Source organism: Hippichthys cyanospilos, chromosome 15 (genome assembly GCF_059441005.1).
Source record: "Hippichthys cyanospilos isolate Australia breed blue-spotted pipefish chromosome 15, RoL_Hcya_1.0, whole genome shotgun sequence".
NCBI lineage: Eukaryota > Metazoa > Chordata > Actinopteri > Syngnathiformes > Syngnathidae > Hippichthys > Hippichthys cyanospilos.
The window spans coordinates 17,405,910-17,419,457 of record NC_142383.1 but is presented as its reverse complement, the minus strand read 5'-3'; the positions used below and the strand labels follow the sequence as shown (position 1 = coordinate 17,419,457).

Sequence of the window (13,548 nt, the reverse complement as noted above, 5' to 3'; positions counted from 1 at the left end):
AGAGCTAATAGTTAGCATGCTAACAAACTTTTAGCGGCTAACATGCTAACGTCGCTATTAGTTGTACCAATGGAAAACTGTATGTCTTTTTTGTACTGTTTGATCACGTCAACGGCAAGCGGCGCTAAGCGTTAAATAAGTATCAAAGAAACTGGAATAACATTCTCGGAATAGCGCGTCCCTGCGAAAACAAGGACGGATTTGGTCCAAATCCAGAGGCGGTGGCGACACAGGGTGCTGGAAGTGCATACGTCCAGGATCCATCAATACCTTATTTTGTTTCATCCGGAGAAAGAGAAAAAAAAAAAAATCGACATCAGAAAAGCTGGCCGCCACATCTGGATTTGATACGCTTCCACTGCGTCGTCTGCTAAAGCCTCAGAAAAGCCAGGAAAAATGTCTTCCAGATGTTTTCTTCTCCATTCTCGGTGGAAAAAAAAAACTGCCCCCCCCCCACCCCCCAAAAAAGAAAATACACCATTCTTGCGGACGTTTTTTTCCTCCGAGAAAATTCCAAATGGAATAACATCTGTAGCCTCTCAGCTGAATTTTCTTGAAGACAAAAAAAAAAAAGCTATCACGTCCACGTTCAAGGTCATTAAAAGATGCTTTTTCTTTCGGGCAGCCATCACATGTGTTCCTAATTGCAGAATTTAAACATTTGTTGTTTTATTTCTCTCTCCCCTGCGGGCACTTTCGAGTTGTTTAAAAGCGATTGACTCTTGCGCAGAATTTAACGAGTTGCCGTGCTGTTGACTTCCCGATGACGCTAATGCTAACGCTAATGTTTGTGTTGACTGTGATTGGCAACGGGCAGGATAACTAATAAAGAACCGTATCTGGAATCGATTGATCGTGTCTGGACTCAATTTAAGATGTTAAAGCACGACTTTTTCGGAGTTATGGAGAACACGTCACGATTAGGGACGGGCGAAATAAGCCATTAATCCGCGTTACTAATCGTTAAGAAATCCATGTGGAATTGATCAATGAAAAACCGCAACGGGATTTTGACGACTCATGTCTTGGAAGCAGCTAGAGCAAAGTCAGGATTGAATGTTCTTTTCAAATTAGGAACAAATGAATTGAAACAGGAAGCAAGTTGTTGCAAAGTTTGCAAAACGTTTTAAGTTTAATGAGCGTTGTCATTTGATGCAATTTTAAGGTTTTTTTTGTTTTTTTTTTTAATGAGTCCAGACAATTACACGTATTCCAACTTTTTTTTTCTTTTTTTTCCAAGTGTTTAGCTAAAGGAGTGTCAAACAATTGGGTGTACTAAAGGAAATCAATTTCTTGAGGTACTCAAGTAATCAATTACTTTCTACAATCATTTACTTTGGTACTATTATTAAAAACATCATTAATTTCGTTGTTTCTTGAAGTAATTGCGAAAATAAATGATTATTTTAAAACTTGATTGAAAGTACTATTAGTTCCGAAGTGATTAGTTTATTACTTAAATAGCTAAAGTAATCAACGACTTTAGGGTTTATTATCAAAGTCATCAACTATAGCTTTAAATTCCTGAAAGTAATCGACAAGTACTTTAGTACCTAATATTATCAATTAATATCGTACTCATGGTACCTAGTCAATTACCTTAATACTTAATTAGCTAAAGTAATTAACAGTTCTTATTACCAAAAGTAATCAATTACTTTGTTCTTAGCTAAGTAACTGATTAATTGAGTAATTTAGTTCTTGAGGTAATTGTTTACTATTGTACTCAGTCCTAATTGATTACTTTAGTCAGAATAATTATTAATACATTTGAATTCGCCGGCAAATTTTTTTAGAGCCTCCCGAGCCAAACACTTGAAAAAAATCTTACCGTTTTCCGATCATTTCCGATAATCAAGATGCTTCGGAAACGTTTTGCCAACATCAAGCTAGCCGCTAAACATGCTAGCTCTACCTGAGGTACAAGAAAGTCCGGCGGACGGGATTTTGACCCCCTTGCGCACTGGTATCTAGGCCCGCCCCTTTTTCTGGCGCACAAACGTTCCATTCTTCACGGACGGCATCCTGCACTGTATATCCCGCCTATTAGATCCCGTCGCAATTAAGGCCGATTGTTTGAAAGTGCTGAATGGCGCTCTGTGTGTAAAAATACGCCCCCCACCCACTCCCACTCCCCCCTACGCCCCCCGTCCCCGATCGGGCCGGGATGTGCCGCGGGGAGCACAAAAGCTCCGCGGCTCGGGTTTCGGGTTACAGCTGATGGGGACAGGAATGTTCCGGGCGACCTCTCGGTTCATTTGGGAATTGTAGTCCTTTCACAAGAAAACTGTTGTTGTTGTGAGTTTTTTTTTTTTTTTTTTTTTAAGTGTAATGAGGGTCTTATAATCAGCGCATGACTCATCCTTTCCAACCTCACGTCCCCCGGCCGGGCTTAGCCGCAGTTTGGGCCGCAGGAATACTTGGGCGAAGCGTTTTTTTTTTTTTTTCCTCCTGTCTTGTTTCCAACCGGATGATTTACAACGGTTGTACGTAGTTGAATTCGGAGGAGATACGATGGAAAAAATAGACCATACGCTGATTTCGCTAGCTAACCTTTAAAAATATATCAAAGAAGTGGCGGTTAATATATCTGACTGACAGCTTTGAGGGGTCTTGTGATTGGTCGATGACTGATTTGCCTCTATTTAGTGGCGACCAATCCGTGGCATACGTGATTAAGCTGTGATAGGCACCAAAAAGACTAACGAGAAAAAATACCGCGAAAAAGTATAACCTTTTTTTTTTGGCATACTTTAAAACAATTCCGACACTTTTTAACACGTTCCGTTAAAGTGACGACGCAGCTCTGCTTACCTTTTGGTTTCGACTTAATACCAGGGGTGTCACGCTTGTGTTGGATGTGGATGCGGCTTGAAAGTGGCTCCGGATCTTCAGCCAGCCCAGAGAATACTTGCAGCCGTGTCTGAAGTCATATCAGGAAAACTTTTAATTATGAATATTTCTTTTAGGTTTATGTATGACAGACAAAATCTCAAGGAAAACTTTCAATTATGAATATTTCTTTTAGGTTTGTATATGACAGACAAAATCTGGAGGCTTTTTGAGGGTTATGTTTCAGGAAATTTTCTGCGTCTAAAGTACTAGCTGAAGTAGAATTGAATCCTGATGCTGGTTTCGGTCTGTAAAAATGGTAATGGTAAATGTGCTACCAAACAGATATTGTTTTTCTGTTTTGGTTTCTAATATTACTTTTTTTCAATAATTACTTCTCTCGCAAAATAAAAAAAATGGAATCTCACGGTGAAACGTGGCATTTTTATCGCATTATTATAATGTACGCTTTTCTCATAAGGTTACGTAAAAATTATAAACACTACGGTATTTTCCCGTTTTTTTTTCCCTCCTTCTTTGTTTTAGCAAAGCGTTAACGACAAACACACAAAAGAACCGAGGAGGATTTTAAATCACAGTCCCAAAAGTGTGATTTCCAAAAACGCAGTTGTAAAATTTCGAGAAAACGGCGGTCGCCGAAAAGGCGCTCTGGAAGGCCTTCCCACTTTGGCGTCTTGAAACGTAAACCATTATTGAGTCTTCTTTGTGCTTTCGAGTGCGAGGGAAAAAAAAAAAAAAAAAAAAAAGAAACAGCGGAGCATTGAGTCAGTTTTTCCGTTCTAGTTAGGGGTGGACTGATTTATATCACGGGCGCCGTGAAGTAAACCATCTGGAGCTCTGCTAAAGCAATGAGACACAGAGAGAGAAGGAGCGAGCCAGAGTCCTTGAAAAACACTCTCAAACTTCATCGTTCGGGGTCTTCGGATTTTCTTTCGCTTCCGCTTCAAGCTAGCAAGGATTTAGAGACATTAGGACATTTTTCAGTGGCAAAATGGCGGCGCGCTCACAGAGATGGTTTCTGGTTTGACATGTACAAGTGGAGGCAACTAAAGTCTTGTTGCTTGTTGAGGAACTGAGTTCTGAGTTCTTAATGATTGAGTATTGGTGCGGTCCCTGGTGGGTGTGTCTTCTGGAAGTGGTCACATGGGTGTTTGTTTTTTGGTGTCATGGCAGCAAATTGAGTTTTTGTAAACTAGACTGGCGTCAACTTGAGGCACCTTTTTTATGATTCGGGATTGAGCTTGATAATAAAGTAAAAGACTCTGGCTTTGACTCGATTTGAGACACGGTGAGGGGTCGTACGGGTTGGACATTGTCCAGGAAAATCGGTATTTGACCATTGCCGTTCACGAGTAAACTCGTCGATGTGACTGGAATTGGAATTTGATCGGAGAAAAACTGTGACTTGAATTGACAAAAGGACTTGGGACTTGATACGTCCCTGTGCATGATCTGGATCTGAACTCATCCAATCTTAAAATTATTTTCCATTTTTTTTAAGAGGCCAGGGATATTTTTCTTCATAAATTTTCAAGGATTTGCATCGAGTAGGGTCTCAAAATGAGCGGTACTAAACTACTAAAGATGACTTTGGTACTTAAATTGTTACTACAGTATATAAGTACCTAAAGTAATGTATTAAAAAAGTACTCCAGTACTTATTGCTTAAACTCATTAATTACTTATGTAATATGTTCAACAGTAATAATTTACTGTCGACAGATCTACAGGTAATCAAATACTGAAGTAATTATTTACTATAGTCCTTTTTTTTTTTAGATACTACTAGCCAAACAGTGGAAAAAAAAACAAAAACCAAAAACTTGGATATAACATTTTGCATTAAAAGGTGAAGGCCTTTCAGAAACCGTCAAGAGTTCGGTTGCCTCCGTTCAACTTTTGACAACACGAGCTAGCACTAGCAAGCTAGCTAGTAGCTCTAGGTTAGAACAGAGTAAAAACCTTTCTTACTTAAGTACCTAAGCGGTGTTCAAAGCTAGGAAGCGCCTCATGTTTTGAGTGTGCGTATGTGTCGTGTGGACACTTGGACTTGTCTCAACATGATGTCCATGTTGCGGATGTGTGTGTGTGTGTGTGTGTGTGTGTGCATGTAATGAGCTCAACCTAGCAGACGTAATGCTTGCAGTATGATTTCCCATGTCTGGTCACATGCTAAAGGTCGGCGCTAATGCAAGCGCCTCTCGCTATGATATGGTTCCATTGGCGCACACAGCAAAAGTGATTAGGGTCGGGCTCGGTTTTAGGGTTGAGTTAAGGGGGAAGGTCGGCGTTAAGGGTTTGGAATTAGAAGCCGTGGGGTTTCGAGAGAAAATCAAGCTAACGTGACGACCAGGTTCTGGCATTGGAGTGGAGGAAGACCGGGTCGCAAGGTTTGGTTTAGACCATTCAGTGGTTTGGTTTCCAGTGGTTAGCTTTAGAGGGGCTGGGGGTGGTTTATTAGTTCGGGTTGGGGTTTTGGGGTTCCGAGAGTGGAGATTCCGGTCCGATTCTGGCTACACGGCGGTGAGGGTTTGGGGGTTGAGGTAAGGGGATTTGGAGGTTAAGGAAAAGCGATTTGCCGGTTAGGTTCCCGAGGTTCATTTTAGAAAAACTCAACTTTTGAGGCGATGGGTTCATGTGTATGGGCTGGATTTTGGGGTAACCGTGTTAGAAAGGTTAGCATCGCATGACAATGCTGTGGCTGTTCAAGTTAGGAGGGATTTTAGCTTAGAGTGTTTTGAGGCCAGGTTGGAGGGGTTGTTAGGGTCAGGGATTAGGTATGGAGGGTTTGGGGAAGAGGGCCGGGGGATGCGCTAAGAAGGTTTGAAATGTAGAGTTGGAGGATTAGGCTGTGGCGACAACTGCGGGTTGATGTAAAAGTGTTCAAGGTATGAAAGATAGCGAAGCTAAAGTGCTATTGAGGGCCCCATTGAGGATGCGGTTACACAGCGCACCAGAGTTAAGTTTTGCGTTATGTTTACGACATATGACGAGGCTAATTGGCATATTGACATCCCTGCAGAGAACCGACCTCGCCCGGTGAGGTGGAGAGAAGATTTCGTTGGGTATTCTTGTTTTTGGGCTCCTCGTTTTGACTGCTAATTACCCCTTGCTTGTCCTCGGAGCCAGGTCAAGCATGCGCGCCCGGAGAGTCGGCCGGACTTCGCCAAGGGTCCGTGCCCGTCAGGAGAAAGAGGAGGAGGAAGAAGGAAAGAGGAATGTTAATCTCCTCCCCACCATGAAATTTCACTATTCTAGCTCCCCTCCCTCCTGTCAAAGAAACGGGTGCTGTCTGAAGAGTCTACAAGGAGTGGAAAAGAAAAGACTGGGAATGGGATCCGCCACACATTTGGCACCGAGCCGAGACCTGGATTATGGATCCCAAGCTACTGTTCAAAGAAAAGAAGGTGGAAATAAAAGGTCGCGGGGCGGGTGAATGATATTCGCGCAAAGCCGCCGCATATTTGAACAGAATTTAATGCTCTTCTTTTGACCGAGTGTCAAAATGGCAGTCCCTCTTCATATAAAGTTCATCTAGCGTTAAAAATTGAATGTCAGGCAACGCGACTGAAAAAAAAAGACATTAGGTTGGGATGAAGAAATTTTCAATCGGATTTACGCCCCTTTACCGCGTGTCAAACGGGCGGCCCTTTGAAATTGTACTATTCTGTGTAAAAATCCAGATTGCAGTAAGGTGGAGCAGGATACAATTTTAAACAGAATTCATACTTATTTACCATGTGTCAAACTGCTGGTCATGTGAAACTGCTGACTCTTAGAAAGTTCATCTTGTGTGAAAATTTGATCTTGGAGAGAAGGAAAGTGTTAGAAGATAATTAGGCAAAAATGCAACGCAATATATCTAAATATAACGCGCTTATTTAGCCTGTGTCAAACAGGTGGCCCCGGGACACTGCTGACTTTGTAGAAAGCGCTCGTGTCAAAAATGTAATCTCATGGACCTGTTCAGAGGGAGGAAGAGCTCTTGCAAATTTTCGCAAATCTTCACCTTGTGTCAAATTAAGACTCTTCATCGGTAGCTCATTTTGTGTTGAAACATCCTCCACAACAAAAACACACAACAAAACAGAATTCCCGCTCTTTTACCATGTGTCAAACTGTCGGTCGTGTAAAATTGCTTGTGTGAAAATGTAATCTTGCAGTACAGTTTAATGAAGGAAGGTGTTAGAAGGTAATTAGCTTAAAAAGGCAACACAACGACATGCTTATTTACCTTGTGTCAAAAATGTGGCCCCAGGACACTGCTGACTTTGTAGAAAGCTCTTGTGTCAAAAATGTCATCTAATGGACCTGTTCAAAGAGAGAATAAGATCTTGCGAGAAAACAGCGCTAATTATTGACCGTGTGTCAAATGAAGAGTGACTACAGACACTTGGTAGAGGGCTCATCTAAGGTTCAATATTTAGTTGACAAAACCATTAAAATCTAACGTTAAGGCAGGAAACGTTCTGAAAAAACTAGTGTAACTAAACTAGCTATTAGCACTTTAGCATAACAAAGATCAGAAACCCATACAATCATTTTGTAACCAACTAGTAAAATATAAATAAGAAAAAAAAGGCAGGGTCTCAGTTTTGTGACAATTCCGTTCCATTGGTAGCTAGCTACATTCGTGGTCTATCACTCACCTATGCTAGCACTTTAGCTAATTCGAAATTACTGTAAAAATGAACCCCTTGAGTACGATAAAGTCCAAGTGGGCAATGAATCTTACGTGCAGTCTTTAAAAAGGCCCTAAACTTCCATTTTAACTCGCAGAAAGGATATAATGTAGCATTTTGCTTCTTTGCATCTACAAACGGGAACACCTAGCGTGTCTGCGAGGGGAAACCCCTTGGATGTGAGGGGTATTTTTAGCAGGTGGGCCCAAAGGTGGTGGTCCCCGAGGTGCTTTCACTAAGTGGGTAAACATCCCGATTTAACAAGGTGGCGACTGACAGCTTGGGATGTGGTCGTCATGGCTTCCCAAGTCGGTGAATGACGCCGTGTGTCTCGCTAATGTTTGCCCGCGGCCGGGTACGTAGCCTGGCATTGGAGAGACTTTTTGGTGGTCTTTCTCGCTGAGAACGCGCCATTGTGTTAGCGTTGCACCTTTCGCGCTTGGCTCACCTTACTTTGACCTCGCCGCGGGTTCTTAGATGTGGGGGGTGGAAAAAAAGCCCCGATTGTATGCCGGGAAAATGGGGGAAATTGGAACGAGGAATGTGAAGGCATTGGGTGATTGATGGAAGCGATGGCAAACATACTCAGGACTTGTTAAAAAAAATAGCGGTAAAAGTACTCATTCATCTCGGTAAGATAAACGTAATTATAATAGTAAACGTTCCACTAAACTCAATTCTGACTGGGTTATCAAATCTGAACTGACATATCCTGCGCGATTAAAACAAAACATCCAAAAATGCTAAGTGCGCTTTATAATCCGCAAAATACGGTGTATGTGATATTTCAGACGAGAATTTTTGAACGTCAGAAGCTTGAGGTTTATAGTCACAAATCCTTGTAGCTGACATGAAATCAAACAAATTTCAACCGCAGATGATGCAACCGCTCACCACTTTCTCCTTAAAATCATTCAGGACCAACCCTGGAAAAACTGATATTCAACGTTCGTTTGTGGAGGATGGTAAACGTAACAAGCATATTTTAATAAAGTAAGAAGTAGGACGTAGATAGTTGTTTTGTTTTGTTTTGCTTTCCCGGGTAGAGTTAAAAACGGTGTCAGGGCTATCCCAATGAACGGTTTCCCTGACGGGATTATCTCGTGTCATTGCGGATTAGCGCAGGCAGGGTTGCGCCGCTCCAGGTCCTGACTCAATTTGGATCGACTGCTTGCCCAGCTGCGGTTATTTTCGCTGTTGTTATTGCTTTGTTTGCTGTCGCTAAACTAATAAGTTGACACCTGGATGTTGTGATTGCTACACGCAAGTACGAAGCTAGGCTCTGCTATTTGCTAAAATAAAACTCATCTACTGATGCTTTTCTGCACTTTCGTCACAACATAAAATGCAACAAATTAGCACTTTAGGAAAGTAGTAATTACTGTCGATAAAGAATTTGATGTTCTTGAGTGCAATGTTTTATATATATATATATATATATATATATATATATATATATATATATATATATATATATATATATATATATATATATATATATATATATATATATATATGTTTATATAGGCGGATAAGGGTCACTGATGCTCAAACCAGTAGTGTCAATGGCCACACGCGGGCTCGTACCCTTAAAAGGAGGAAAAAAAAGGAAGTAAAGACGATTAAAGGACTGCCGGAAACTACAGGCAACGGTTGGCTGCTCGCTTGTAAAAACAGTCTGAGGAGGACAACGCCGAGCGTTGCGATCGGATCCTTTGATTCATTCTGTCGTTAATGCAGAAGATATGAAGGTAGTCAAAGCTAGCGAGTACTGGATTTTACAGGGTAGTTTTCAAAGAAAACCTTCTTTAAATAAAATGGGTGTGAAAATGATGGTCATTCAGAAATTTGTCTAGAATGAAAAAAAAAATATATATTTTTTTTATATATTTTTTTTTGGGCCATATTGCCCAGCCGAATTTTTGGTCCTTTAAATACTTACAGCAATAAATACAAAAATTCAAAGACTTCTCATTTTACACTAGAAAATCCAGTTTCAGGGAAGTGGGATTAAAACAATCGTGCCTCAAATCGGTGCTCGTTGCTTGAAAGAGAAACATGACTTCATTTGCACAAGTATAATTACCATGCGGGGGCGTGCGCCGTCCTCCCGGACAGGAAGTGTCGGCCGGATCGGTGAGAGAGCAGATGAGAACATCCCGATTAGGAAGTCCCTCCGCTCGGAATGAATCCTCCTCGGAATGCTTGACGGCGACTTGTTGTTTGTATAATTTGTGATAAAGTTGCTCCGTTTGCCCCCGCTAGGAATGCGAGAAAAAAAAACAAAAAACAAACAGGAGATGCTGTACGTTGTGGAATCAGAAATGAAAGTTTACATCTTGGCAATAAATAACCCATTCTTATACGTAACTAGGGCCAGAAATGTCAAGTATTAAAAATGCGGAGAAATTGTTATGGAACTTTCAGTTCAAAACTTTTCAAAATTCACAATAAAAAGCATGGAAGTTCTCTGGTTTGTGTGTGGTCCGTTGCCGCCTGACTCCAAAGAATGCCATACCTGCGCATGGGAACTTTCCATTGAGAACAGCACTCACTTTTGTTCTGTCCGCGCCATAAAAATTGGGCCGTCCGTCCCCGGTGTTTACCCGTCCCTTGTAGACACGACCCCTTCTTCTGTCCACATGGACCGAGCTTGAATGCTTTCTGTGGGAACAGCTGTTGAACAAAGCGGTTTTGGCACTTCAATGGGGTGCGGTTCCGGTTTGGGTAGGCTTGACCCCATGTGTGTATTCTGGTGGCCGCGGCAAGTGTGCTAAATGCACGTTTTGGGATGCGGCTTCCCAATGTCGCATGGAAGGAGCGAGTGTTTTGAACGCAACGTTTGCCGTCGTCGCAAGTGTTTTTTCACCCGAAAATGGTTCATCGATAATTACATTAAAACAACGTTGTGCAAATTATTAATAGAAAAGGCAGCATGATTTTATCACCTTACAACCAGAAAAAGCTTGTTTTTTTGTTTTGTTTTTTGAATTAAACTACGAGTGTTGAAAAGAAGCATAGTCACTTGAATAGTTCAAAAACGTAACGTTGTTACCTCAAATCATGCTATGCTGCTGTTATATATTTCCGATTGTCTTCTATTGCTATAGGCCCATTGTTTTTTTTTTTTTTTTTTGCTTTTGGATGCAAAATTACCGTTTTCATGGAATATCCTGCTAATTTAGCGGCTGGTAGCAAATTTAGTAGCTAGCGGCTAACAGCCACACGTCAAATTATGCTCCAAAGTCAAGGACTAATGATTTCTTTCTTTCTTCTGTGCAGCGGACCCGGTGAACCTCTTGAAGATTTTAGATTTTCCCAATTTACCAGAAGGCGTCACAAGATCAACGGGCTTCTGCTCGAATCGGCGGTCGTCGCAAGGACCCGACGTAGCCTACAGAGTCTCCAAAGAGGCGCAGCTCAGTGCCCCCACCAAACAGCTGTACCCAGGTGAGCTTTGCCTTGACTCTCATCCTGTGCAGGTGTCTTACTCACTCCCATTTTTACCAACTTTCGAGCCCGCACGGCAGTAAGGCAGGGATATAACGGCCAAACGTGGCGGGAGAGCAATTTCCTTTTTTTCCTTCGTGCCCGACGGGTGGCAATTTTATGGGCTCCCGGAACTTGAGAATTTATGTCAGCCACCTAGCACCAACTCCAGCTGTCAAAAGCATCTGGAGGAGGTTTTTTTTTAAACTTCAAAGTATTCAAAGTACGCCAAGTTCTTATGATTGATCAAATATGTGAATTTAAAAGTAAAACAAGTATTTCAGGAATTGAGATTAAAAAAATGGAGCGTGTCCCGAAGGCCACACGGGTTATACGGGTTACGGCTGCTACGGGTTATACCGCGCCGACGTGGCTTTGGGGCTTCTTTTCTCATTTTCTCTCCGTTTTCCCAGGAGCGCCGTCATTTTCCACCGTCCATCATTTCGCTTTGCTTTGTAGTGTCATCATATTTTTTTTCTTTTGGACCCCAGAAAGATTTTTCATTCTTGGAGTAATTTAACGATTGGCGGGTAAAATAAAAACGGTGCAGTGATGTGGTCGGGAGGCAGAAAGACGAGCGAATTTAAAACGGATCAGACCACCATCCATGTCAGAAGTTTTTCGTCTTTGTTGGCCGTTTGTATCGCATCACGCTGCCGTCCTCCTTGTTAAACGGCTTTGCCGTCATGCGCTACCAAATCACAATATTCGCTTTGGAGCAAAGAGCGGTCAGATGAGCTTCTATTTGGATGCTCGTGGTGTAATTACGGGACTTTGGCAGGCACGGCTCCGAGGGTTACTGGATATGAGTTGTTTTTTTAACTTTATGTTGAAAAAAAAGGTCTTCAGAGTTTTTGAAAATGATACCGGCGACTTTTCTGTCAAAACTTTAAAAACTATGGCCTGTATTCATAATAGAAAAACATTAGCTGCAAGCTATCCGTAGGAGCTATCTAGCGTCAGGCTATATGTTTGCAGAATTTTTTCGCTTCCGTTTTTGAACATGACACTACAACACATTTCTGTTGAAAAACTGAATAAACTTGTTTAAAAAATTATACGTTTCTAGTCGACTTTGAAAGAAGACCCAAGCTAGTCTTCTTGTTAAGCATTATGTTCAAAACATTTAGCCTATTTTTGCATTTTTATCTTATTTCTGTGACCTAACACGACAAAAGGTAACCTGTCATAAAAGCAACATTTGTGTGAGGCATTATTAGCAGCTATCTTTATGATAACATTAAAATAATCTTAGTTGTTCCGGCCATTCTTTCAAAAAAAAAGTTGAAAAACGATTTTGATGTTTATATTAACATGTAAACAATCTCAAACACAAACCAAGTGCGACTAAAGCCATGCTAACAGGTAGCATTTAGCTCTAGCAAAAAAAAAAAAACGTTTTAAGTGACATCACTCCATCCCATTAATTTTTCCAGCACAGCTAAGACTCTTTGAAACTATTAAGCTCAGCTTTCTACCACCTAATCCTTAAAAAATGTCCACGAAGGAATGACAAAGAGATGCTAAACGATGTTGGACAGCGCTACAAGCAGTTGCGGCGGCGTTGTGGAAAAGCGCAGACATGCAGTCATCAAACGTGGGGAAAGGATGATTCGTTTAAAACCAGAAACACAAGTCCTTTCTATTACCTTTACGGCCTGAAAAGGGCAGGCTAATTATAATGCACGGTTCCCATGCCGTACTACGTCTGCTGAGGCGATGTGCAAATTATCGCCTCGGGCTACAGAAGCTAACGCCGCCAGGGTTCTTCTCGTCAGCATCTTGTGTTTTTTTTTTTTTTGACTCATTTCGCTTTCTGGGGGCTGTAAAATGTTTTAGTGGCCCCTATTAAATGTAACACTACGGCCATATACATAGACCTCAAAATAGCCATACAGTATATATTAATTGCGTTTATGTTTATTAATCAATTCAAGTGATATTGGCTAACACTTCAGATTATTCAAATAAGGTGAAAAAAAATACAACATTTTGGGGCGCAAAACACCAATTTTAAGCTGAAAATGTCGATATTTTGAATTTTCCAGTTCGTAATAAGCGAGTGCAGCTCAAACAATGTGGGATATCGCTCACCTGGTGGCCCCCGAATTAGCGATTTTAGAGGTGAAGCATTCCAGGAGGAAACCCGAGCCTTCCCAAACGGGAGGGTGATCCTGAGGAGAAAGTCTATTCTTACGTTTGGCGAAAGATCCTCCGTGGGCGTCCTTGGAAAACGTCGACGGAGAAACCCTTCTGGAATGCTCCGAATTGTTTTGTTTTGCTTCCCTGACACTTGCCCCCTGGTCCTGAGTCATCATCTCTGAGACTCTGAGAAAATCAGGGCCTGAAGGACGCTGTACTGTATTTTGCCTCAAAAGTAGCCGTCAAGCGGCTACGTGAATTGGCAGCCACAATTCTGAAGATAGAGAGCTGGCACCTCCATTTTTGTCTCGAGCTACCGAAATGTTTTCTTGCTCGTCTCCACCTCGAGGATCAACCAGCAAGGTATTACGAGTGGAATCCA

General features: G+C 41.6%; 2 protein-coding genes across 3 annotated transcripts in view; one reads left to right on the top strand and one right to left on the bottom strand.

Annotated features, from left to right (window-relative positions):
- Positions 1–12,729, bottom strand: part of LOC148412003 (uncharacterized) — a 39,223-nt gene extending 26,494 nt beyond the window's left edge. Inside the window, exons 1-5 of one of the 2 annotated variants that reach the window (XM_088434892.1) lie at positions 11,385–12,729; positions 9,622–10,199; positions 7,088–7,164; positions 6,591–6,659; positions 2,815–2,923 (exon numbers count right to left, since the gene is read on the bottom strand). In XM_088434892.1, coding sequence (XP_088291018.1) covers positions 2,815–2,923; positions 6,591–6,593 — 112 coding nt within the window. In that variant the 5' untranslated portion in view covers positions 6,594–6,659; positions 7,088–7,164; positions 9,622–10,199; positions 11,385–12,729. Of the gene's footprint in view, positions 1–2,814; positions 2,924–6,590; positions 6,660–7,087; positions 7,165–9,621 lie in introns of both variants that reach the window. The other variant, XM_088434891.1, reaches the window with a different exon arrangement.
- col5a1 (procollagen, type V, alpha 1) overlaps positions 1–13,548 on the top strand; it is a 65,366-nt gene that overhangs the window by 3,817 nt on the left and 48,001 nt on the right. Inside the window, exon 2 of the mRNA XM_088434888.1 lies at positions 10,818–10,985. Coding sequence (XP_088291014.1) covers positions 10,818–10,985 — 168 coding nt within the window. The remainder of the gene's footprint in view (positions 1–10,817; positions 10,986–13,548) is intronic.